This window comes from Drosophila pseudoobscura, chromosome 2 (genome assembly GCF_009870125.1).
Source record: "Drosophila pseudoobscura strain MV-25-SWS-2005 chromosome 2, UCI_Dpse_MV25, whole genome shotgun sequence".
Taxonomy (NCBI): Eukaryota; Metazoa; Arthropoda; class Insecta; order Diptera; family Drosophilidae; genus Drosophila; species Drosophila pseudoobscura.
In genome coordinates this window covers 8979375-9006633 of record NC_046679.1, presented here as the reverse complement: position 1 = coordinate 9006633, position 27259 = coordinate 8979375, and the positions used below count along the sequence as shown (strand labels likewise).

Genomic DNA, 27259 nt, shown 5'->3' with positions numbered 1-27259 from the left:
TTTTCAGCTGTCCATTTCGACTGGGATCTCAGACTGAGAGCTAAGGCTACTCCGGCTGATGCTGATGGGCTCTACTCTCTGCTCTCTGGTCCCGAACCCATTCCATTCCCATTCGCAATGCGATCAGAAGTGAATTTCTGTCCGGTTTCTGTTTCTGTTTTCGTTTTTTTGTTGGGTACGTTTTTTGTTTTTGTTTTTTATTTTTGGGATCTTGTTGGAGTAGTAAACACCGCACGGCTGTCGATTTCTGTTTGCTGTCAGTTGGGTCTGAGGGCTACACTCTGGGGTGGGGCATGGCATGAGGCAACTGGAGACCCTGCCGTGGCACAACCATTCATCTTTAGTCGGTTCGAAGGGCCCCGTTTTCGGCATTGGCTTCAGTTGGTCATTTGTTGGGGCTGGGGCTGGGGCTGGGGCTGGGGGTTGGCGTGTTGCTTATCCAGACGATTCTGTTTCTCTGTTTTTCTGAAATTTCCAATGAAATGTGGAAACAGGACTCAACATGCAGAGTTTATAGGTATTTTAATTAGTTGAAATTTCTCGGTGGCTACATGGGAAAGAAGACACGAAGGTGCCCCCAGAAAAGGGACCACCTAGGTAACAAATATCATTCCTATGTAACACGCATAACTCTCGGCCCCAAATGAGCAGCCATTCCTTCCATTTCCTTTCGTAAATCTAAAAAATTGATCAAAACCTAATGAAGCTTAATCAGCCCGAAAATCCCCCCATAAATGAAGCGATTTACTCTAAAAGCAATCTCATTTGGGGATTACGATCTCTCAAATGAGCGAGGAATTCAATTTTCCAGAAACGAAAACTAAAATTAAAATGTCGACTTAGGTCCAGAACGAGACGTCGACGAGAAGGGCGACACTCATCCGGACAGTGACAAGTGTCGTGTCCAACCCCGACTCTGCCTGCTTTTGTGGCAAGGCTGCCGCAGTTTTTATTGTTTGTTTAATTGCGGACAAATGGGGTGGGGTAGGCGTGTGGCAGGGCTGTGTGTGTGTCTGTGTGTAGGGTGCAGGGGCACTTGAAAATTGTAACAGCAAAAATGATAAATGATTTGCAGCATTTAACCCTCCACTTGCACAGCTGTTGGGTTTCGGATACTGGCGGGATCTGTGCGTAACATTTGCCGCAAATCAAAGGAGGAACCGCTGATGGCGGTGGTTGGGTGGCTGGCAGCATTCCTGGGGTGGGGGGAGGGTGGTGGTTCGGTGGCTTGGTGGCTTGGTCTGGTTGGGCTGCCTTTGGTGCACTTACAGCCACGAAAATGTAATAAAAACGTGCGTCTTCACTTCATGTAAATCATGTCAGGCGGCGGCGAGTAGCGCAGAAATATCTCCTTGCTGTTCCCGGAGCAGAAGCCGCAGTTGCAGCACAAATGAGTAGTTTGTGGCAAGATCATCCTGACCGCAGCGCAGCAGAGCTGGCACTGTGATGCTGTGCGATCACAATCACCAAAATGCTGCAAAGGTAAGGTGTCCCAGTCGGAGTCGGAGTCGGATCGGGAGTCGGTGTGCTGCAGTCCAGGGCGTCTCTACTGGCACTGGCACATGGACACTGGCGGTGGCGTGAACGTGCAAACATGTTGCACATGAGAGAGGCTGCCGCTAAAGTACTTGTACTTGTCATATTGTTATGGATTTATGGCAAACACGTATAGCGCTATAAAAATGACATATGCACGTGTATGGGTTAAAGTATGGGTTCGATATGCAGCAGCACCCATCCCCATCCACCCCCCCCTCGTTCCTGCCCCACTGCCATCTCTCTTTCACGCTTGCTGTTGCACATGCGGCACTGTCGAAGCGAGAGACATGAGCACGCGCAGCCATCTCGATTACCGCTTGCGTCGGCGCAATCCATCCTCCCTCCTCCTCCTCCTCCTGGCAGCACCACCCCCTCTCTTCATCGCAGTGGCTGCCCCTTCCGCTTGCCACTAATTAATCGCCTTTGTTCGTGTCATAATTCGATGCGTATGAAACATGTTTGCCTTACTGATTTCGCAATTGGATTTCGTTGTGGCATCGCTTGCCTAGGGGTGGATTTAGGGTTAAATGAGGCATGCCACGAGTCTGTACAACCCCCCTCGGAACTGTCTCCTGCTGCAATGATGATGATGATGAACATGTGTGAGGTTCACAGCGGCACAAGTGCCTTGGTTTCTGGCGAGGTGGTGCATGTTTCTGGGTCAGGTCAGGTGGTAACTTTGATGGATGGATGGGCAGTTCATTGTACCCCACAGAGGGGTGAGTTTTTAAAGTTTTTATTGCGGTTAGTAGAGCGCATCGATAGCAGGATATAATATCTCACAGATAACATTTTTCAGTGGAGTATCTGTGCAAACTGTAAACTGAAATCTCTTGACTGAAATTGATCCTAAGTCTTCAGTAATTAATCAGTTTATTATTCTGCTCAGGGTAGTTTTGACGATCATTGGTATAATAGAAAATTCTGATAGGATATACTCGTACATATAGTATATATTTTAGCTAAGATTCCGAAGTCCTTACTTAACCATTTTAATCTTTAATGGAAGCTTTATTTGGGTGAAAGTAATGTAGAATAACACTTTATCCGAGACAAAAATTACGTTGTATGAGTAGATCGTATCCTCATTTATAGAATTTGCAACATATCCCAAAAATTTCGGCGACCTGGCGAACTTTTTCTGCATTTTCTGCACCAATATCCATAACATTTGATGGGTTCAATGGGTTGATGCCAGGCAAAAGGTTCCTTTTTGCTGCATATTACATCGATTCTGTATACACCGCAGGGAACCCGTACTTATAAAAAGATATCTTAGATAGTATTTGAAGTTTCTAAAAGAAAACTTGTTGCAATGACAGCCAGATATCCCTTTTCAGGAATGACCACAACTCAAGGAGGACGTAGGATAGGCTAGGTTCTCGTGTATCTCAAAATCATCAATTATACATCTCATTTCAAAATATGTTTCACCAAGATTCCTTTTAGAAAATACTGTATCCTTTCTTTTATCAGATCTTTGAACGACTCATAGATCTTTCAGACTGAAGGATGCCTTTGATACTCTTTTGTACTTCCCCAAAGGAAGCTTCTGCAATCTTGTTTAAGTAAAGACTCCACCTTTAAACTGAACTTAGACCCAATTCCCAGTGTTTTGCCCTTAGCGTTGGGTTTTTCTTCAAGTACCCGTAACTTCTCGCTAAAAATATGGCCCATAAATCTTTTTGCCCGGCACAAAACCAATAAAAGCCTACATAAACCACTAACCTAAGGCAATGTTTTATGCACCTCCAGCTAAGGGCACAACCGCGAACCACAAACCACAAAACCGCCACCACTGCAACCTCAGCAGCGGCAGCGGCAGCAGAGTCAGAACCACAGCAGCAGTCGGAGGCAGAGGCAGAGGCAGAAGCAGAAGCAGCAGTCGTCAGGAGGAGGCGGAAAAAACACTTGAAAAATCTGTCATAAAATGTTGAGTGGTGTAAAACCAACTGCTTGAAATTGCCAACATATTTGCCTGTTTGTTTAATGAACTCAACCAACTGGTTGTCCTACGGGGGTGGTGGTGGCGGTGGTGGTGGTGGTAGTGCCTGCCTGATGAAGGGGGTGTGTTCCGTTCCTGCTGGGAGGGTAGGTCCGTCCCTGTACTGATTTTGATTACTCAATATGTTTGATTTTATGGATTTATGTCGCCTCTCCGCTCCACTTTTGCATCTGTCTGGTAGCAAAAACTCCTCCATGTGGCAGCAAAAAACCCAAAAATCGACTCAAAACGAAAGCTAATTTCAACAAAGAAATGCCATTAAAGCCGAACAAGTGTCCAACACAACACCAACTCGAATTATGAGAGACGCACACAAAAGACACCTGTAAGATGCTGACCGTCTGTCCGTCCACCTGGGAATCCGCAGTCCACAGTCCGCCTCCGCGTCTGGCTCTGTCTCTGCCTCTGTCGCTGTGTGTGTCTCTGACTGTGGCAGTGGCTCTGGCTATTAGCTGAAATCAAAACGAAAACAATGTAAACCACAGTCGGCTACAAGCCAGCAAAAATAATATCTCTGGAGACTCTGGTGTCTCTGGAGTCCCCCGACTGCTGGCCACCAACGCAAAAGTTGTTGCTGGTGTTGCTGCTCTGGTGTTGCCCTGGTGTTGCTGCTCTTAACAGAGGCTATTTTGAGTTTTTAAAGATGTTTGCAATGCAGAGAGGGAAGGATTTTCGAACAACCTGAGAATCATCAGAATATTTATGTATTTAAGCAAACTTTTCCTTCATAGACATTCCCCTTGTTGGTTTTGGGAGTGTACCAATCGGAATACATAGCAGGAAGGAGAGTTCTATATTAGATAAATGGTAAGGTGACACTTGGTCGCCATAAAAGTACAAGTTTTGGTAGGAAAATCGACTATTCCTACCTTCAAAAGTACAATCTCCAGACGAATATCATTCTATATAACGCTGACTACAGACTCTCCATTTATCATTTATCTCCCCTACGATAGATCATCAGGAAGTGTATCTAAAGCGTCGTTACCAGAAGCCTCGTGTTTCTGCTTGCTATCTTTTGTTGTTGCCTGTTGCTGGTCGTCGCCTTTTAGCCAATTTTGATATAACTGAAAGCGTCAATTATACGTGAAATTTATGATGCCGTGTGAAGAATAACACCAACTTGCAACATATTTGGACATCGCTATGGTTACTGTTGTTGCTGTGGCAGTTGTTGCTGTTGCTGTTGCCGTTGTGGGATGTTGCCGTTGTCGCCGTACAATTGCCGCTCTGGGCTCTCTGTGCTGGCAGATATGTACCTTGATAATGGGCATTGTAGTGCAGTTTTTCCTCTTCGGGAACTGGGAAAAAAAGATGACAAAGGAGCCACAAGCCGCGATGCGACGGCTGCCCCACAACCAAGGAACCCCAACGCCGAGGTACGCCCACCAAAACGGGATGGAGGGATCGACCCCAATAGCACAAATAGCAACATAGTCACATAGCAAATGGCCAAGAGAAGACATTTTGGGCACACACCAAGTCAATTTGTTTTATCTATTGTCGAACAAGAGTCATGTCACAATGGCCACAATGAGATTTACTACACTCTAAGAAATATACATATAATCAGCAAGTAAATGATGAAAATCAATTGGGAAATTAACGGAATAGTAAATAGAATTGAGAGATATTCCAATGTCATACAGAAGGTATTCGAACACTCCTATAAATTCTGCATTGCCTGAACATATCATCATCAAAAGAACATAATATTGAAATTCAATTAGAACTAGAAATTATAAGCTTAGTTTTCTTTCTGTGTAACTGTAGTTATTGTCGTTGTTGCTGCTGCTGCTGCAGTTGTGGGCAGACAACTGTTGTTGCTGCCGCTGATGTTGCTGTTGCTGCTGCTGCTGCTGCATTGGTAGCTGTTGCTGCTGCCACAACAATGGAGCGGCAGCGGCAGCGCAAATCAGCAACATGATTCGATATTTAGATATGCGCCTCAAGAAATATGAGCCGCTAACAACAACAGCAACAGCAGCAGCAACAACAAAGATGCTGCCGCTTTAAGCCTGTCTTTTAGCTTGTTGGCCGCATGTAATTGCCAAGTTTGTGGCTTAAGTCTTTTGTTTGGGTCCCCCTCGATTGGCCGGTTGCATTTAAATTTGATTTATACACACTCGCAATGCATATAATTGGATGGAAGTCGCCGCACCGTCTCCGTCCGCGGAGCCAATAATTGGCTAAAAACCCACTCCGGGCCATGCCATGCCCACCCCCACCCCCCATCACCCGAAAATATTAGCCCAAAAATCATTGTGGGAGGAGAACCATTGACCAGGTGTTAATTGCCGATCCATAAAACGGGGTGCCCTGAGGCAGGGACTAGGTCTACAATAAGTAGAGCAGAATGCAGGTCTGGGCCTTCCTTCCTGGGCTGCTGCCATGCAGCAGAGCCGTCGTGCCGCCGTGCCAACGTGCCACCATGCACCCGGTGACCGTACGTACGGTGGCCGCATTTATAAACATAATTAAGTTGGAATCGTAAAAACCACAAGGGAATAAAGATCGCCTCGGGCTCCACCGGCCACGCATGCGTGCAGCCGAAGACGAAGACGACGGAAGCTTCGGTCTCGAGAGCAGTAGTCGGAGACGCAGACGCAGGCGCAACGGCAGCCGTACAGCGGCTCGTACTCGTAACTCCATTAACAAGTCAGGAGCCCGGGGCTCTATGGCTGGACAACCAATCAGCGCCTGCCTAAAGAGCACACATTAAAGAGCAAACCGGTTCACCCAGAAGAGAACGACGTGTGTGCCCCGAGAGAGAGAGATAGGGAGAGGAGAGAGAGTGTCCCCGAAGAGGGAGACTCCAGAGAGACTCCGGCACTGAATCAAGCGCTGACAAAGCTACAGAGCGGATCGGAGCACGATTGTGCCCCTGCGGCAATCAGTCGCGACTCGAACCCTGAAGCGCACGCAAGCAGCGAAAAGCAAGCAGCGGAAGCTAGAGATACTATACCCATACGATTCCGTTTGTGCTTTGGATGGTACCACCAGTGCTACCACCATCTGCAGCTGGCCAACGCTCTCTTAAGCCTAAGCCACCACTGCTCTGTAGTGCTCTCGCGTGATTTGCTCCGCCCCCCGGTGGATGTGGATTGAGGCTGCCTGCTCGAGGGCTGAAAATGCCGCAGGATTCGGTTAACGATTCGTGGCGACGCGTTTAGTCGAGCGCCGTGCTTCAAGCGGTGATGAGTCCACATTCTGCAACGGTAAATCTCAACAAAAATTGGATTATTGTGATCTGTGTACCGTGAACTGTGAACTGTGATCTCTCCTCCTCCACCCCTCTGTCCCAACAATTGTGAAAGTGTTAAATGTGCTACAATACCCCCCGCCCTCCCCCCACATTAAATTGCTGGCTGATTACAACAAATGACGGCAAAAGCAGCCAAAGAAGAGTAATCGAAAAGAGCAAATGGAAAAGATTATCATTAACAACCAACAATCAATCGACATCTTTCACATTTCTCCGTGCCTATGTTTGTGATTATTTTTTCAAGATTGAGAGCTGGTGTGTTGTGTGAGAAAAGCAAGCGGAAATAATTCTCAATTAAATACAACATTAAATACAATATATATCAAAATACAATGCCATCACAAAATAGTGCGGAAAGAAAGGAATCAGAGAGAGAGAGAGATATATATAAAAGTAAAAGTGCAAACAATGTGCGGTGGCGGCCCCACTGTCGTCCGCCGAGTGTCCCAGTGTCCCCACTGTGCGGTCCATTGATAAGGCGGGCACACACACACACACACACACGTACATTCGATTGCCATAGGAACAGTCGCAACGAAATGGAATTGAAACGTGCCAAGTGAAAGAAAGAAATGAAAAAGAGAACACCCGACCAGAACAGCAGATAATACAAATAATAATAATACAAGCCAGTGATAGAGGGACTCCAAGTGGGGGTGGTGTGCCGCTGTGGCTGTGGGGCATGGGAAAAGCCAGAGATCGAGAGCAAGAGAGCGAGCATTTACCATATGGCATGATTCCGTCGTTATGCGGATCGTTTCATTCAAGAGTCTGCCCTGCCTTTAGAATTCTTTGATAACTACGGGGAATTATCGAGAACTGGTCTCTCGAATATACCAGAAAATAAAGAGTACCCTGGAAGACGATAATATACGAGGATAAAAAGCTGTAATAGATATTGAAATACGTTCATTTAGAGTCAAGATGAATAATATTAACTACCCAAATGATTATCTGGGAAACCAAGAGCTTTAGTTTCAGATAAGTATTCCATATTCCACAGAAGTAGAGCACTCTCTGGAGATAGAGCATCCATTAGTTCCCCATCTGCATCCCAGTTGGATGCACTCATTCATCATTCCGCAAATTGCTAAAACAGTGTGCACCCTTTCGGTGAAAGTTCAGGGAGGGGGGCGGGTAGAAAAGAGAGTAGAGTGCTCCATGGAGCAGCAACCATCCACTTGCAAAAGCCACTTCCGGTCATGCCTTACAGCAGCAGCCACAACCGCAGCGGCAGTGGCAGCATCTGAGTTTCGATTCAAAGTCAACGACTTCCGCTCCGTGGCGGGGATGGGGCTGTGCGAGGAGAAGGCCTCAAGCAAATTACTTAATTAAATGGGCAATTAACACCCGGCCATCATCCGCCAGAGGATCCCGAGGATTCATGGGGCGCCTCAGGGGAGGCAAAGCAGCCAAAGGCTGCCCCAAGGAGAGTGAAGAATGAGTAATGTGGGCAAGAGTGAAAATATCTGTAAATTAATATGCGCACAAGATGCAAATTGTTTTGTGGCCAAAGACACGGCTCCATTCCACCAGCAAAGGCAAATGCAGAGCCCGAAGAGGCAGAGGCAGAGGCCGAAGAGGCAGCAACAGCAACAGCCATCGCCAGAGGCAGCCAGCAACAGGCAGTGCAACAGCAGCAACAACAGCGTTAAATTAACATAAATTGAATTGCATTTGCATTTGCTGCACGTTGCTGCCGCTTTTTGCGGCTTGCCCTGGCAAAAGTAAATGTTGCTGCGGTTGCAGCCGGCTTCAGATGGCGGTGCCACTTGTTGCTGCCGATTTGCGGTTGCAGCAGCAGCAGCAACAGCAACAACGGCAAACTGCGTGTCAATTAGCGTTGATGATGCATGCGTCAAATGCATTGAAATAGATTTGCAGCACCAGCAGCACTTGGCAGCCCGTTTCAATTCCATTTTGTTCAACAATTATTTTGTTACAGCAACATCCAAGCCGCAACAACAACAGCAATAAAACATCGCCTATCAAGTGGCAAGTTTATGCAAAACAAATGAAAATATACTAAACGAAACCCCATACAAACGATGTGCGAGTACGAGTACATATAAATAATAATAAAAAAAAATAATTTGTGATAACAACATTAACAAAACAAAACAAAACACACCCAACGGCGGAAAAAAAAGTGAAGAAAATGATACAAAATACTCGGAATCCATTGCCTCCACAAACAGCGGCGAAAACAAATTGAAATTTCTGTGCACAAATTGAAAATTAGACAAGAGCAAAGAAACCAACCAACAAAATCTCCATATATGGGCTAATTAAAGAACCAACTCCGATCTACATTCGTTGTGCAAACAGACCACCCTCCGCCCCCCCCATCGAGATTGTCGAGAAATCGGTCGAAACCAGCATCACGCTCGCGAACCGCCCACAGAATGTACACAATGTTTAGGAAACATTTTCGGCGAAAATCAACAGCATCGCAGCCATCATCATCTGCCACATCATTGGCAGAAGAATCAGCAGCAGCAGCATCCACAGACAGCCTGAGAATGTCGACGACAACAACAACAACGACGCAGATACAGAGGCAGAGACAGAGACAGAGGCCCAGGCAAAGGGAATTCTCGGCTCTGCCATCGACCATCAGCGATTGTCGATCATTAAAGTCTGCCTGCAACTTAATTGCTTTAATTTTAATATTGTTAGTCCATAAGGTAAGCCAAAACAAACCCCAGAAAAGCAGAGCAAACAATTCGAAAAGCTATAAGCCTTCAAGCGAAATATATGCGGGTGTTCGAAAGCAAAGTTGATTCAACTTTTTGCTGAATTCCAAAATGGCCAAAGGCCCACAGCTCCGGAATTATGATGGGGGACGTAAATAATGATGATTTGGGTTAATACCAATTCAGTGATTTATCAATTTTGAATGCAGACGGGTTTGAGTGTTTAATAGGGATCGCTTTTTTATAGAGGTAAGGCTTGCAGATTGCCAAGGGGTTGGCGGTGATAAAATATTATTTAAATATTGTGCAAAATATCTAAAGGGATATGAAAGGAATATATCAGTTTGTAAACAACATAAAAGTCAACTTTAAAGAATTTTTTCCACACAAAAAATGAATATTAGCAATATATTTCGTAATAAAATGAATTTTCCCACAAACACTCGGAATTGATCTTTGCCATGGCAGCTGTGCATAATACTGTGTAATTTATAGTCCGATTCTAATCAAATTTATTCCTGATTGCCTTGGAACTTTAAAAGTTCCACATTCTGAAAGATTTCATCAGAAAATTAGACTTAAACAATAAAGACATTTCCCCACTTTGAACAAATGAGAAATGACTAAGAATTCCGAGGACCCTTTTTGAAACCGATCCAGCCGATTAGTGGGACGAGCTATCTTTCAAAACCATCTTTCCGTGATGGTTCCCACACCAGGTTGACCGTCCGCGACGGTAGTCCGGGGGCATAGCTTGGAGTATTTGGGGTGTAGCCGCCATAAAGTGTTACACAAAGTGCCTAAACATGTATTGAGATGCCAGCGGAGAGGCCCCAAGCCCAAGCGGCCCGAGCGGCAATTAAACAGGCAAAGAGGCACAGAGGCACAGAGAGGTATATAGCAACGATATGCGATAGAGAGGCCAACGGCAGCCAACCAACGGTTCAAAAATACATAAAAATTAATCGCTGCTGCAGGGGGCACGAGGAGAGCTGGGCAGGCAACGGAGGAAGACGGACACACCATAAACACAAACAACAATTTGATTAATACGCAGGCGATCGCGAGAACCAGCCCAAGAGTCGGACATTAGAATCCTAGAAGAGAGAGAGAGAGATCTCCCATCAGAGCCAGACCCAATAGCAAGGCATGGGTATCCATGGGTATGGGGCATGCAAGACTTTGGGGCAATCAAATTGATTACACACATTTATCTGCCGCCAGAGCAGAGCAGGCCAGGAGCAGGCTAAATCTGGGGGGGATTGAGTGCATTGATTTAGGGTAAGCGAGGCGATAAAAGTCGCCGGCAGCGCCGTCCGTCCCTCCGACAAATGAGAAATGGATGCCTAAATGGTCGGCGGACAGAGGCGGACTGCGGACTGTGGACTGCCGCTGCAACTATTTAGTTGTTAATGAAGTAAATAAAAGTAAAATAAGTATTTTGTAGCGGCGATTAATGGTTCACTTCCAAGGAAATGCTTTAGAGCTGCCTTCAGCTACTCGTAAAGATCCACTCTGATCAGCCCACGTCAAGTCGAATTAGCCCAGTTTTTTTTATTTTTTTGGTAGGAGCTTCGCCAGAGGATCTCTCTCATTTGAGCTGACATTTATTGATCATAAGCTGCGTATTAAACGAACTGAGCGGCAGATCCCAAAAGATGCGAAATCAGAAATGTGAAAAATAACCAAAAGCCCCCCTGCCCCTGCCCCTGCCCCCGACACATTCGAAAGGCAGTCGTCTCGAGGCAAATGAGTTGGCAAAATGAGCTCCCACGATGCTGGATGCTGGATGCTGGTCCCCGTGGATACGTCGATTCGATCGCATTTATGGCCAACAAAACGTTCCGTTTCTTGGGCAACTGCAGGTTTAATTAAAATTTCATTTAATTTCACATCAATTTCGTCTGGCGGCTTCATTAAGCGACCTGTTTACATGTGGCGCCGCATCACTAATTCCTTAAGCATTTTCGGGGGCCATGGAGGGGCTTTATCTAATCGAATTGATTACGTCAAAAGTTTGTCTCGAATATTAGCGGATGCATCCAGGGCCCAGAGCCCAGAGCCCAAGAAGCAGAAGCAGCTGCACTTGCCTCATGAATGAAGAGTTCCCAAAAGAAATGTGATAAATAAATAGTAAGCAGGCCTGAAACCGGTTCACGGGCCAACAGATCTCTCGATCAAGAATCCAATCAGCCCCAGAGTCGGAGTCGGAGTCGGAGTCTTGGCCAAACAAAAGGAAATCTCACATGAAAACGCTAAAAGAAACCAAAGAACAGGCAGAGCAGAGGTAGAGGTAGACGCAGGAGGGTTTAGAGGAGCAACCAGTTGCATTTGATTGATCTATGGCATGATCAACAATGCATGCGGCTGGCCGGCCACATCAACTTCGAGATGGAGCCGCAAGATGGAGCTGGGAGCTCCGAGCTGGAAGAAGTTTCGGTTTTTTTGTTGTTGTTGTTGCTGAGGCACAAGGTGCACAGGTGCAGGTGCAGGCTACGACTATGGCAACGGCGACGACTTTGGCTCGAACTAAACTGGCTAATGCCGTTAGCCGGGCCGGCCGCATGGCTAAATTGCAATTTATTTCTAATAAACTTATCAACACTGCCAGCTACCAAAGCCAATGACAATAAATTTACTGAAATATGAAACCATAAAAGCCAGAAGTCCAGGCCTAAAAGTTTTCATTAGCATATTTTCCACGAAGCAGAAGCAGAGGCCTCTCGCGAGAGGCCTTAAAAATACAAAGTTGATGTTCGGAGGCGGAGGCAGCTTCCAGATTCGATGGGACGATGCAGCAGCTTCCACTTGGCCAGTTCCTAGGAGTTCTTGGCGGCTAAATTATGATAAGCGATTTGCCTGAGAATAGTTAAACTTTATGCGCCATTTATCAGAAGCGTCTTGGAGCCCGTGCGAGTGCCGCGGCGATCTAATGTGTTATTAATTTTATGGCAAATGCTCGTATCGATAGACTTTTGATTTGTAGCCAGAGCACCACAATTTCCACTGCAATATTCAGGTCCTCTCTCTGCCAAACGGCTTCCTCCCGTCCCGTTGCCCCTGCTGAAGGCAGACAAAGGCATTCTAAATTATACAAACTGTTGGATATCTCGTTTGATTAAGTGAGCCGAAATGCTGGATTGGGCCACAATCCACTCCACTCCACTCCAGTCCAGTCTTCAGTACAGTTAAGCGGGGCTTTTGTGTTTGGAAAATATTTCTCATTATTTTCGTGTTTCATTTGCTGCTAGATTTATCAAAACGCTCCTTTCATTTGCCTATCCAAAAAATCCAATGTCTATTTCTGATTTTCACCTCTTGTACGCGTGTAGTATTCCCCCCATCCACAATTTTTTGTGTTTTTAATTAAAACCTCTACCGCGGAGCCCAATCAGAGCGCCCTAGGTGGCTTATTAGCTTTTTAGAGCCCCAGCCCCGGCGATACGATCCGATCAGATCCATAAAGTGTTGAGCATATTATTCGATTTACAGAGTTGGTGTTGGAGTTTGGAGTTTGGGGGGGAGGAAATCCAGCTGGGAATGCCTTTGGGATTCACCTATTTTAGGCCATGATTGATTCGAACGATTTGGGGATTGGATTTGTTCGCTTGTTTCCGAACCCGAGCCCCAATCCGATGATGTACCAGCGATTCGATAGCCTTGTTTCCCTTCTGTGACCATTCGATAATCATGTTTCTTCTCTCTGTCTTACAGATATCCGCAGCTGGTAACTTTGAGCTGGAAATATTAGAAATCTCAAATACCAACAGCCATCTGCTGAGCGGCTACTGCTGCGGCATGCCCCCAGAACTGAGGGCCACCAAAACGACGGGTAAGTTTGAGATCTGAATAAAAGAAATTCTTCAACTGAAAGTATATATTGTCTTAATTATTAAAGAGCTTTTACTTTCTCCGAAAATTGCTTACAAAATGTTGATTACTTTCTGTGGAATTTTCAATGCATTTTCTTTACCATCTTTATGGATTTATCCTTCCTTAACTTTACTTAAATATCCCATGACAAAATTGCACCAGATCTAGGAGAATTCATTCGGTTTTTGATGGGGTTTCCTCTCCATGTTCTTTATTACCTCTTCTGTAGTCCGTTACTCCTTAGAGATCTTCAAATATAGATCATATTTTTGCTAAAACATCCCACAGAAAGTAAAACCAGAACAGTTCTACATTCTATACGAGTATTACTTCATTCCTTAAATGCTATCTTCATTCTAATACATGGAGTATAATGCTTATCTGTCCCAAAAAAAGAGGCGGTCAAGGTCTTTTGCCTCGCTTCTATCAGAATTTGCATTCTTTTGTTTCATATTTTTTTTGTTTTTATATTCAGAGTAATTATGCAATCTCCGACAACGAACTTTGTACACACATCTACACGACTCTATATAGTACTTACGACCAGCATATGATAAAGCATGATCCAATGTTCTTCCTCTTGCAGGCTGCTCACCATGCACAACGGCATTCCGGCTGTGCCTGAAGGAGTACCAGACCACGGAGCAGGGTGCCAGCATATCGACGGGCTGCTCGTTTGGCAACTCCACCACCAAGATACTGGGCGGCTCCAGCTTTGTGCTCAGCGATCCGGGTGTGGGAGCCATTGTGTTACCCTTTACATTTCGATGGACGGTAAGTTTGGTCTAGTCTAGTACTTATCCTCCGCTTCGTTTCGGTTCGCTTCGTTATCCCCACTCTGCCTCTCTGCCGCTCGTTCTCTCTAACCAAATGCAAACGCACGCTTTTGGCACGAGCTATTTCGAGCTCTCATTTTCGCTGTGGGTCTAGTTAGAGGGGTACCACCTCGGGTCTCGGGTCTCGGTTCCGCCTGGAGAGCACCAGAGCGGAGCGAAGCGATAAGCCCGAGCCGGCAGCAGAAATGTAAATGAGCTGCCAGCCCGTGCCGCGACTTGCAGTGATAAGAATATCCACACATTCGAGGGGTATATCATCTATCAAGGAGGGGGTGTTCAGAATTTCTCTCCTTCTCTCTCTCTTTCTTTTGGGGCACTTCCTGTGGGCAAAAATTCCAAGCTGTTGAGCTATAATCTGGCGTGAAAATCGGCTTAATTCTGTTGACCATTCGAGAGCATCTTTTTATGCCATTCCACTCGACTACTCGGTGCTCGCCCCATCTTCAGCACCATATAGCCCTTCTGCTGTATGGATTCTCCAGTCGGTAGCCGAAAAAACCAATTAAAAATTGTGTTTCATGTTTTATATTTTTCCCTCACTTCTTGGCCGGCTCCTAAGCGGCTTTCGGTTAATTAAGTGAGCATAATGCGGGCTTATGACTGCCAAAATGGTAAGAAATAAAGCGAACAAGAACTGTGAAAATACCAACACAGCATACAGCATACAGAATACAGAATAAACGTGGCCCAAGCGATCTGTGCTCCGTTCTGTTCTGTTCTCTGTGTGTGTGGGGGACATTAACTCGGTTAAGGTAAAAAATGTAACCTGACTGGGGTGGCTTGTAGTCGCGGAATTGAATTAAAGTTTTGTTCGAGTATCTGGCTATTCTGCTGTGTGTTCTTGCGGAGCTAACTTGGCTAACAATTACACGCCTTGGCCCGGCCCAAAACTAATGCCAAAGGCAGTTGAATGCGCAGCCGCAGTCGCTGTTGACGCTAACGTTGGCATGCGCATGCGCCGTCGTTTACATTAGGCAGGTCTCCCTGTGGTGTTGGTGGGGAGTAGGAGACGAGGAGACGCGGAGCCGCGAAGGTGGTGTTGAGTCAGTCGCTGTGGAACGGGCATGCGTCAGAGTCTTGGGTCTTGGTCTGGGTCTTCGTCTTGGGTTTGGGGCTTGGGTCTCTGCCTTGTTGCTGGTTCTGTGCCCCTGCCACCGCCATCGAGCCCCCGCCACCGCCACCGCCACCGGCACTAGCCTCTCCGACTGTGCCCCTGTGCCGCGCGAGTCGTGGCCTGAAGTGCGGACAACCTGTTTCGTGGGAACATTACCTTGTCGCGCTTGTCGCTCGGCCGATGGCGATGGCGATACGTTACGCTTCGCTTTGGTTTCGCTTTAATCTTTTGCTTTTCCTTTTGCACTGAGCGCTCAAATGCTCCACACATGTGGTGGACCCATGGACTCCATCGACTTCGACTTCGACTGGGTGCCGAAACGAAACCTGGCAAATGTTTGCCCTGGCTGGTGGCAAATTCTGCATACTACGGTATGGGACTGGGGCTGGGGCCTACAGACAGACTGACAGACAGTCAGACGATCAGGGGGGCGGGGAGAGGGCGAGGGCACCCTCAAGAAGCCTTTCACAAACTCATGAAAAATCTTCAAAAAATCACCTGAAGAAAACAGAGTCTGTCTCTCTTTTCGGAGCTGCCGATATGGGGACCAACAATTGTCCCACTTTTTATTGAATGACTTCTTTTTTTCGACTGATGATTGAGTGAATGGCATGTTAAAACTTATAAACATGACTTAGGAAATACTTGAAACTGAAGTTGGTTCCCTCGAGCAGCGACTATATACAATACTTGTAGTGGCAGAGGTACATACATCATAACATCATCAAGCCTTCAATGTAACTGTCAAACACCAGAGATCTTGTGTAGGGCCTCCGCTCTTCTCCCCTCTCCATTGAAACATTGGAACTGCTGTGGAGGTGCCCGCCAGACGATGCCAAAGCCACAACAAATGAGTTTCACTTGACAATATTTTCCAACTGAGGCTTTTTCGAGGCTTTTTGGAGTGCGCGTGCGCAGCCATTGAGCATTCTCGAGTGGAATTTGTGGTGCCTCTTTTGGGATGGGACTTGTTCCACTTTTTTACCCTCTCAAGAGATCAATATGAATGACTGCCCAAAATAAAACTGAGTTTCGCTTCCAATACATTTTGCAGCCCCCACAAATGCTACGAATACGAGGCTTTTGTTTCTCTACTCAAAAGTGCTTTCGTTTTGGACCTGAGACAAGGTTCTTGACATTGTGTTAACAGTTCAGTGGCCAATCCGGAGAGACTTGAGGATTGTCTCGATAATTGCTACTTGATTTTTGGGCAAAAGAAAGGGCTCCATTTTCCATATTAACTATTGTGGCTCTCCATTAATCCCAGGCATCTGTCTGTCTATTGGCTCGTGTTTGGCTCTCGTTTTGATGAAATCTAAAACCAAATTCAACGCCATTTTCAATTGATAAACTTCCTGCTGGCCTGCTAGATTTTAGCTCGAGCCACCGGAACAGACCCACAAAATGACAGCAAATACTCGCATGACAATGATATGTCGACGTATCCGACGGTGGGGAAATTGAATTGAAATTTGAGACGATCCCCTCTCTCGGTGGGGCAGTGTCATCAATTGCGGATGGATGGATGGATGGCTGGATGGATGGATGGATTTGCAAACTGTGTCAAGTTGTTGTGGCTGTTGCAATTAGCCAATGTCTGCCTGGGACTGATTTAGTGTCGCGTCGCCAGGGCAATTACATGGGAACAGATCTCTGCCCTCCTCCAGTTGCAGTCTCCGTCTCTCCATGGCCGCCTCCCACTGCTAAATGAGCATTTCCTGGCATCCAGCGGCGGCATCCCAGACAACGTCGTCGTTTAATTGCTTTTTGCCCAGCGAGAAATCTTCAACGGCTGCTCCAAGTCCAAGCAATTACAACAAACGGCGAATCTTCAATTTTTATAGGGCCCATGCAAAGGAGGAGCAACCTTCTACGACTACGACAACAAAACAAATCTAAACTGGAAAGGCAGGACACCATTCAGGGTCGAAGCTTAGATACTCTTATTGAACAGTTGATAAAACTTTGATAAAATGTAGCTATGATCTGTTCTACAGATCATTCCTATAGCGATTCTTTTTGATAGAATTTTCTATAGAAACAGACAGTTCTTCGAAGGATCTTTTATACACCGATCTTCGATCTATATGCTCTTTAAAGAGGCAGAAAAAAAGCAGCAACGTTGATCACAAATACTCATATACCCACAGCAGTTCATGGGTTCAACGATGCCACCTTTCTCTGCTCAAAATCCTAATATCCCCCCATTAAGGGTATCAAAATAAAATGGAATTTTTTGTTGTTTTTTCGTTTTGGCCAATTGCAATGCCATGGACACCGACATGGACACGGCCAGGCGATCTTGCTGTTTAGAAAGTCCAGTCCGCCTTGGACTAGGTCTTGGTGGGGGCTCCTCCGTGGCTGGCTTTGTCTTCTCTCCTGCGTGAAATTAAAGTATTTTTTGCTTGGATCTTTTTTTCGTTTTTGTATCTGTTTGTTTGTCCGTTGTCTGATCGCTTTGTTTGTGTCTGTTTGTTTGCTGGTTGAGGAGGCGCTGTCTTCATTTGCATGGGGCATGGGGCATGGGGCAAGGGGTTGGGGCGGCAGTCTGCGGAAAGCGACTTGAGATTAAACTGTCCATTAGCGTCAACGCAAAGTCAAACTTGAAAACCCCAAACTAAAGTTGCATTTTCCCCACTCATTTCGTTATTTTTTTTCTGCCTTTTCTCTCCGTTCAATTACAGAAGTCGTTTACGCTGATACTGCAGGCGTTGGATATGTACAACACATCCTATCCAGGTAAGTGCGGTGGCAATTGGGGGCTTGTGCGCTTGTCGACGAGGCAGGCCTCGCAACCGGCGGGCATTTGGCTTAATTAGCCAAATGGAGGAGCCAACGACGACGCCAGTTAGCCGCAGACTGAAAATGGTGCCAACAACTAACTAAATTCTCTGTATTCCATTCTCCACTCTATGGCCAACTCCTCCGCTTTGGAACGCCAACGTTGATGCCACCAACAACGACGACAACTCCGAATCCCAAACCGAATCCGACGACGACAACAACCAATTGTCATGCATCCAATCCAATCCTATGCCATCCTATACCATCCGAACAAAAAAAAAAAAAAATACACACACAAAAAATGCAGATGCGGAGAGGTTAATTGAAGAAACATCATACTCGGGCGTGATACTGCCGTCGCCGGAGTGGAAGACACTGGACCACATCGGCCGCAATGCTCGGATCACCTACCGCGTCCGGGTGCAATGCGCCGTTACCTACTACAACACGACCTGCACGACCTTCTGTCGTCCGCGCGACGATCAGTTCGGTCACTATGCCTGCGGCTCAGAGGGTCAGAAGCTCTGCCTCAATGGCTGGCAGGGCGTCAACTGTGAGGAGGCCATCTGCAAGACCGGCTGTGATCCCGTCCATGGCAAGTGTGATCGACCCGGCGAATGCGAGTAAGTGGTCAAGTTTTCTACATTGTAATTATGCCACACACTCCGCTCTCCGCTCACCACTCTCCACTCTCCACTTGAACCCCCATTTAACGATGTGATTATGACACTTTTTGCATCTGGCCAACAACTTTGGGGTCGCTTAATGGCTCTGGTACCGCCGATGGGGCCGGGATCGACACACTGTTATAATGGCCAGCCCCAAGAGAGCAGAGTGGTTTTCTTTTTATGTGATCAGAGTGGCAGCCAGAGAAATGGGTTCTATAGCTCCAGCAGGGGGGGGCCACTTGTTTTTTTGTGAGCCATCAACGGATGTGTGAAATAGCTGGCAGAGTTTCTCTCACATGAGATGAACGGATGCAAATGATCTACCAGCCAGATCGAATGGGAGAGCACAGTACAGTACCTGGATCTAATCGGGCTCCTAATCAATCGCCAGTTGAAGCCGATTCCGCATTCCTATTCCTATTCCCATTCCGAATCCAATTCCTTATTAAATTGTTCTCACCCGGGAACTGCCCATCGGGAGATAACCCGAATAGCCTTGCAGCTAGTGTTAGTGCTATAAAGTTGTAACCAACTATATAATCTGCAATCAAGAGCCAGAGTCCCAGCTCTGGGGAGCAGTGCTCAAGTTCAGTCTAATCAAACGCCCGCACGATGGCCAATGCTGATCGTCTCCTTCTGCCCGCCCCATGGAATGGTCATGCACAGACGGCTGCAACATGGAGCCACAGCCACAGCCGCAGCCACAACCACAGGCGGCTGTGGCACGAAAAAACGTTTGTGCCTCGGTTGTTCCTGCAGCAGGAGTGCTGTTGCTGTTGTTGTTGCCGTTGTTAATGTTCCAGCGTAACACAGAATACGTGAGCCAGCGGCCATGATTGCATTTCTTGGCTGGCATCATGATGCGCTCCCCTGGCCCTGGCATTGGTCCTGGCTCAAACTGCGGCTGTGCCTGTGTCTGTGCCGATTCTAAATAGCAATAATTAGTGTGGCCTAGAAACCATCAAAGAAAAGAGCCTGTCCAAGGCATCTGCTCGCAGAGATTTCCGCTCTCTGGCGGAACAATTATAAGCCAGAAGAAAAATTACTTTGCTGTTTGCACGTTGCTGGCCCATTTGCGAGCCAGGTCGAAGCGGAGCGGCCACAGACAGAGCTTGCAATAGATTCGTTTACAGATAACAACAGGCTGCTGTTTTAATGAAATCATAAATTATGGACATCGAACAACGATGTCGACTGTCGACTGTCGGTTGGGCTGGGAGACTGGGAGGCCGGGAGACTGGGAGACTGGGAGGCTGAGGCCCATGCCTGGCGACTGTCCTATCGCCGGCAACGTCATGCCCGGAGCTTGTAGAGTTAGCACCTTGGTTGGCGGCTGGCGGCGATAACTGGATGGCCGGGCAATTTAACTTTGATCCCTCTGCACTTTGGCGTGTTGCGGCGATAAAATCTTAGGAGCTGAAGGAGCCGCACCAGGAACAGCAATTGTAGAAGTGGCAGCAGCCACCAGTCGGCCACTTTAGCATTTGATGCATCAAGGCCAAAGATCAAAGTGACCCAATTCGGTGGTGGTTTTGGCCAAATGCGTTCCCAGGCCAAATTGAAATGTCTGCGAAAAATGAATGATGGGGCGAATGTTTTCCCAAGATACGGATTGAACCTTTATGGATAGAAGACCAATCCCCTGCTTCCCTTCCAATTAGGCCAACCCATTAGGGTTCTCTACGCTCAATTAGTGCCCAACCCCAGCCCGAACCCCAGCCCCAACTCCAGCCCCAACTCATCATCAACGTTTTCCACATCTTCTTTTCCTTTTTGTGGCTCCTCCTTGGACGCTGATCACAGATGCCGACCCGGCTGGCGGGGCCCGTTGTGCAACGAGTGCATGGTCTATCCCGGCTGCAAGCATGGCTCCTGCAATGGCAGCGCCTGGAAGTGCGTCTGCGACACCAATTGGGGTGGCATACTGTGCGATCAAGGTAAGTGACCTCTCTCTCCAAGCAATTACCAGGCACATCTGGCCGAAGCTGGCTGGGAATGGGAGGCATCAGCATCATCGATAATATCGGGGCTGTGGCCGGACAGCGTGGCCGAACATATTTCATAGTTTTCGCTCTGCTCTCGACAGATTTAAATTACTGCGGCACCCATGAACCCTGCAAGCATGGCGGCACCTGCGAGAACACCGCACCGGATCAGTATCGCTGCACATGTGCCGAGGGCCTCTCGGGCGAGCAGTGCGAGATTGTGGAGCATCCGTGTGCCACACAGCCCTGCCGCAATGGCGGCACATGTACGCTCAAGGTAAGCCCTCAATTTATAGACATTTTCGCAGTGCCATAAAATAATTTAATATCCCGCCGCCTGTCTATCCTCGCTCTCTCTCTCGCTCTCTCTCTCTACGAATACTAGCAGCCGATGAATGCAACGCGACCGCCAGTGTATCGCATCATGCGTGGCATGAGCACTTCCATGGGCAAGCCGATAAGCCGTCGCAATTCAATACGGAGCCTGGCCAATCTGCGCCAGGAGTCGCAGAATGGCAGCAGCAACGGCGGTGCCCTGGGCTCCTCCCCAGGCCTGCCACTGACGCCTCTGGCCGCGGAGTTTACTTGCGGCTGTGCGGCCGGCTGGACGGGACCGACATGCGAAATAAGTGAGTTTTGATTTAATTTTATTCTGCAGCACGCGATTAGCCACAGCAAACAGCTCCAGCTCCAGCTGGTGCTCCTCTTGGCCAGCAGCAGTTGCCAAAGCTAGTTGCTGCTGCCACGGCTGCTGCTGCTGTTGCCGCTCGATCATGCAATTGAGCACACACGCATTTGACTGTAGCGAAATGAAATGAAATGAAATGAAACGTAGCACGCACAGGCGGTCAGTACTCGTATTGTTGTTGCCGCTTGTTGCCGTTTCTTTTATTAAGATTGCTGTTGTGGCACGGTGGCCTGCAAATTTGCTTCGATTCGGTTTTGCATTCCAATTGGAGCACGACGGAAACATTCACCAGAAACTATTTGCCAGCCAATGCAATGCAATAAGGCTGTAAGCTAATTGAGTTGCCGTTCCCAAAAGCGAAAGATTGCAAAGTAATTTACGGCCCTTTCAATTGTTATTGGTAGTAGGAGATGATCGTCGGCGAGCGTGTAATTTGTGGCACCTACAATTGATTGAAGTCCTTTCCGTGGGAAGAGCAGGAATATAGCCCACCTTTTGTGGCCTTTTGCACTGGCCTAATTAAATTTCGTATTTCTTAAGCACTAATTAAAGTTTAAAGTTTACCTTAAATTCCCGACGAGATGGGGAATTCCTTGCTAATGGCATGCCAAGGGTCAGAACTTTTTTGGGGGCGCTTCTTATCAGTCCTACCACAAAACAAACAAATGAGTTGCGTGCAGCAGCAGCAGCCGCAGCAGCAGCTGAGAGCCAAGAATGAGAAGAAGGAAGCGTCCAGCCAAAGATTTCAGGGAACCGATAAGCCAGGCACGCAGACGCTGGCTACCAATACTTATAGGCCATATATATATACTCTTACCAATCCGCACGTCAGTTCAATGACTCGGTCTTGAGCTTGGGCTTAAGTCGGGGCTCTGGTTGCGATCTGAACCACCTGCTCGATGTTGGGCACCGCAGCATCTTCAACAACAAAATCAACACATTTGCACTTCAGCTGGGGATGGCACTTAACCAATCTCTCTGTTTGCCTCTCTTTTTTCTCTGTTCCCAGATATCGACGAATGCGCCGGAGGTCCCTGCGAGCATGGTGGCACTTGCGTCGATCTAATCGGTGGCTTTCGCTGCGAATGCCCGCCCGAGTGGCGCGGCGATGTCTGCCAGGTGGACGTGAACGAATGCGAGGTTCCCCATGCGGCCCAGGCCGTCTCGGCCAACACACTGCTGACCACCACCATGGCCAGCGCCGCCATTGGGAGCAATCTGAGCAGCTCGGCTGCTCTGCTGGCGGCGCTGACCAGTGCGGTGGCCGCCTCGAATGCAGCCTCCACGATTGGGCCCTGCATCAATGCCCGCGAATGCATCAACGAGCCCGGCTCCTTTTCGTGCCAGTGCCTGGAGGGCTGGGGCGGTGCCACCTGTGCCGAGAACCTTGACGATTGCGTGGGCCAGTGCAAGAACGGTGCCAGCTGCATTGATCTGGTGAACGACTACCGGTGCGCCTGCGGCCCCGGCTACACGGGACGCGACTGTGAGACGGACATCGACGAGTGTGCCACCTCGCCGTGCCGCAACGGCGGCGAGTGCGTGGACATGATTGGCAAATTCAACTGCATCTGTCCGCTGGGATACTCGGGATCGCTCTGCGAGGAGGCCAAGGACCACTGCACGCCGTCGCCCTGCCTCCAAGGACGATGCCTGAACACGCCCGGCAGCTACTACTGCCACTGTCCGCCGGATCGCGCTGGCAAGCACTGCGAGCAGTTGCGTCCACTCTGCTCGCAGCCGCCCTGCAACGGTGAGTAGAACACAGACATAGAGGAGGTCTTCTTCTTGGGCATGGGAACCGATTCTCGTCCCCATGAAGACGTCATTAAGCCCATCAATCCTGTCTTGGGCGCGCTTTTTGTCGAGAAATTCCCTGATCCTAGCCGCAGCTCTACAATAATAAGCCTAATCATGTCTTCTCAACAGAGGGCTGCTTTGCCAATGTCAGCAGCATAGCGACAGGGACAACAGCAGCAGCGTCAGCGGGGACAACGACCACGACAACGACCATGACGACACCGAGCGGGCTGCCCTGCAGCGGTCATGGCAGCTGCGAGATGAGCGACGTGGGCACCTTCTGCAAATGTCATGTGGGCCACACCGGCACCTTCTGCGAGCACAGTGAGTAATCTACCCAGGCGGCGGGAGAGACGGCGAAACGGCACAAACAGCAAACTCATTAACTTTCTGCAGATCTCAACGAATGCTCGCCGAATCCTTGTCGAAATGGCGGAATTTGCCTTGACGGTGACGGCGACTTTACATGCGAGTGCATGTCGGGTTGGACAGGTGAGTCGAGTCGAGTCGCGTCGAGTGGAGTGGAGTTGAGTTGAGTTGAGCTGCGTCTTCGTCTCAAGACGAGCAGCGAGGGGGTGCACTTTAAGCGGCCGCCAAAGTGAACGTCAAAGCGTTGCAACAAGTGCAGGCCGCTGCCTGGAATGGGATGTGATGTGATGTGATGTGTTAGGCCTTCCTTCCTTGCTTCCCATGCCGAAGAGTCGCATACCCTTTGGGGGGGGGGCAAAAGCTGAAATTGTGTGAACAAAATCAGAGGTGCAGATTATCGAAAGTAGTCCTGCCAGAAGCCAGTGAGAGTCGTTCTGAAAGTTGAAGTGTGGATGCTCTTGAATGGCCTCGAACATTAGCTGTCGATTGCCTGCCTTTCGACTGTTCAGACGAACTCTCTTTAGTTAGAGCATTAAAACCTGCTATAAGCCGACTGGCTGGCTGGTTGACTGGCTGGCTGGCAGGCGCATTATCAACGCTTGGGGGGCTCTAAATGGGCGCGAGAGACGAGAGAGTCGGCCACGTTAAGAGCTCACTCACACACGGCCGCTGATCGAGTCGGTCGCATTTATTTGAACATTGAAAGTTGGCAGTCATTACGGCTTCAAATTGAAGCGAATGCGCGGCTGAGCTAAGCTTCGGTTTAGAGCTGGAAAAAGTACCAGTACGAGTACGAGTACGAGTACGAGAGCGCGTTAGTCGCAGTCGCAGTCGCTTGCGATTGTAGTATTTGCCACATGTGGCAGAGCCCCAGACCAGCACCTATGGGGGGTAAAATGTAGCCAAAAGCCAAAGGCAAAGCCAAGCCTCGGCAATGATTTATGTTTGTTTTTAATATGCGATTTGCATATTTCACGCGTTTCGCTTTTTTGTCACAGATACAGATATAGAAATTGAAAATAGATTCGGCTACAATTTAGATACAGATACAGATAGAGATAGAGACACAGGAGATATGACTCCACATCGATCTATGTCAGCACACTTTTACTTTTTCAATTAGTTCAAGCCATGGCTTGGCTGGGTCATGGCAATCCTCTCTCCTCCTTTCCAACGCGTACACAAAAATCCCACAGTTCGTTGCCTAAGTCTTTCGATTCGTTTCGTTTTCCCCCTGCAGGCAAGCGCTGCTCGGAGCGGGCCACCGGGTGTTATGCCGGGCAGTGCCAAAACGGAGGAACCTGCATGCCTGGGGCGCCGGACAAGGCCTTGCAGCCGCACTGCCGCTGTGCCCCCGGCTGGACGGGCCTGTTCTGCGCCGAGTCCATCGATCAGTGCCGCGGCCAGCCGTGCCACAACGGCGGAACCTGCGAGTCGGGAGCGGGCTGGTTTCGCTGCCTGTGCGCCCAGGGCTTCTCCGGACCCGACTGCCGCATCAACGTGAACGAGTGCTCGCCACAGCCCTGCCAGGGTGGGGCCACCTGCATCGACGGGATTGGCGGCTACAGCTGCATCTGTCCCCCAGGTCGCCATGGACTGCGCTGTGAGATATGTAAGAGAGAGATCTTGGACCTATGCGGGCAGAATGATTTCTGTAATCTCGGTTTATTTTTCCATAGTGCTATCCGATCCAAAGTCTGCCTGTTTGAATGCCAGCAACACCATCTCCCCCTATGCGGCTCTCAATCAGAGCCAGAACTGGCTGGACACTGCACTGTCCGGTCGCAGCGAAGACGATGAGCACTGCAATGCCTGCGTCTGCGAGAATGGAACCTCGCGGTGCACCAATCTCTGGTGCGGGCTGCCCAACTGCTACAAGCTGGATCCCCTCTCGAAGTCGTCAAATCTGTCGGGTGTCTGCAAGCAGCACGAGGTGTGTGTGCCGGCGTTGAGCGAGACCTGCCTATCGCCACCTTGCAACGTGCGCGGCGACTGCCGGGCCCTGGAGCCATCGAGGCGTGTCGCTCCCCCCAGTCTGCCGGCAAAGGCCAGCTGCTGGCCCAACCAGGCGCTGGTCAACGAGAACTGTGCACGACTCACCATCCTCCTCGACCTGGAGCGGGTGGGCAGGGGCGCCTCGGTGGAGGGCCTGTGCTCGCTGGTGCGTGTGCTGCTGGCAGCGCAGCTGGTCAAGCAGCCCCCCAGCGCCCCCAACCAGGAGCCGGGTCTGCTCATGGTGCTGTGCGATCTCAAGAGCGGCTCCAATGACACCGTCGAACTGACAGTGGTAAGTGGTGGACACAGTCCCATTAATTCTAGGAGTACTATAACTTTCGATTCATTGCAGTCCTCCAGCAAACTGAATGATCCACAGCTGCCGGTGGCCGTGGCCCTGTTGGGGGAGCTGCTCAGCTCGCGACAGTTGAATGGCATCCAGCGGCGAAAGGAGCTGGAGCTGCAGCACGCCAAGCTGGCGGCTCTCACCTCCATTCTGGAGGTCAAACTGGAGACGGCTCGAGTGGCCGATGGATCGGGCCACAGCCTGCTCATTGGCGTGCTGTGTGGCGTCTTCATTGTCCTCGTGGGATTCTCCATATTCATCAGCCTCTACTGGAAGCAGCGCCTGGCCTATCGCAGCAGCTCGGGCATGAACCTGACCCCGTCCCTGGATGCCCTGCGCCACGAGGAGGAGAAGTCCAACAATCTGCAAAACGAGGAGAACCTGCGCCGATACACGAATCCCATCAAGGGCAGCACCAGCTCCCTGAGGTCCACCACGGGCATGGAACTGAGCCTCAATCCCGCACCAGAGCTGGCAGCCACGGCGGCCAGCAGCTCGGCGCTGCATCGCTCGCAGCCGCTGTTTCCGCCCTGCGATTTCGAGCGAGAGCTGGACTCCAGCACGGGGCTGAAGCAGGCGCACAAGCGCGGCTCCCAGATACTACTGCACAAGACACAGAACCTGGACATGAAGAAGAATACGGTGGGGTCGCTGGACAGTCCGCGCAAGGACTTTGGCAAGCGATCGATCAACTGCAAGTCGCTGCCGCCGCCAGCCTGCGATGATGGCGTCGATGTCCTAACCACTGTGATGGTCTAGCGGGGCCGGCTCTGCGCCGTGATCTCACCAACCGCCCAGACCCCGCTAAAAAGTTCCAATTGCCACAGCACGGGCGCGATTTCCAAGTGCATTAGTAGTGTAATTGCAATAGCAAATAAGTCCTAGGGGGTGCTCTGACAACAGATACGAGTATGAGGAGTGGAGTGGCGAGAGTGGATGATTTAACAAAGTTAGGTTCAAGAAGTGCTCCCACTGAGTTGTGTGTCCTTGCAGAGGCCCAATTAGCTAGTTAGTTAGTTAGTTAGTGTGTTAGTTAGTTAGTTAGTGCCGCTCTACGGTTAGTGTAATTCCGGAAAACTCTTCTCTTCGCTAAGCAACATCCTACACAGTGTGATATTTAGTGTAACCCAGACGCGCATTTACTATACATTCATTAAACATTAAAGCGATACCATGCTCGTAGTTCTGTACATATGTAGTTCTCATGGGTGCGTCTACGATGGATAGATGGTTAGGATAAGCTGTAAATACTGTAAATTAGCAGTTACCGTTATTGTATTTTGTCTATAGATATCC

At 48.8% G+C, this 27259-nt stretch overlaps 1 protein-coding gene across 2 annotated transcripts; it reads left to right on the top strand.

The window, feature by feature from the left end:
* Window positions 1–6381: 6381 nt before the first annotated feature.
* Window positions 6382–27041, top strand: Ser (protein serrate). 2 transcript variants are annotated; one of them, XM_002137225.3, is made up of 15 exons: window positions 6382–6762; window positions 8755–9496; window positions 13220–13337; window positions 13965–14152; window positions 18013–18067; window positions 18420–18735; window positions 20584–20717; window positions 20867–21042; window positions 21154–21394; window positions 22463–23206; window positions 23383–23577; window positions 23650–23745; window positions 24863–25234; window positions 25302–25909; window positions 25970–27041. In XM_002137225.3, exons 2-15 carry the CDS (start codon window positions 9215–9217, stop codon window positions 26720–26722), a joined length of 4278 nt encoding a protein of 1425 aa, XP_002137261.3. In that variant the 5' UTR covers window positions 6382–6762; window positions 8755–9214; the 3' UTR covers window positions 26723–27041. The 2 variants fall into 2 exon arrangements, with proteins under 2 accessions (XP_002137261.3, XP_033240208.1); XM_033384317.1 differs by having other exon boundaries at window positions 21151–21394.
* The last annotated feature ends 218 nt before the right edge of the window (window positions 27042–27259 follow it).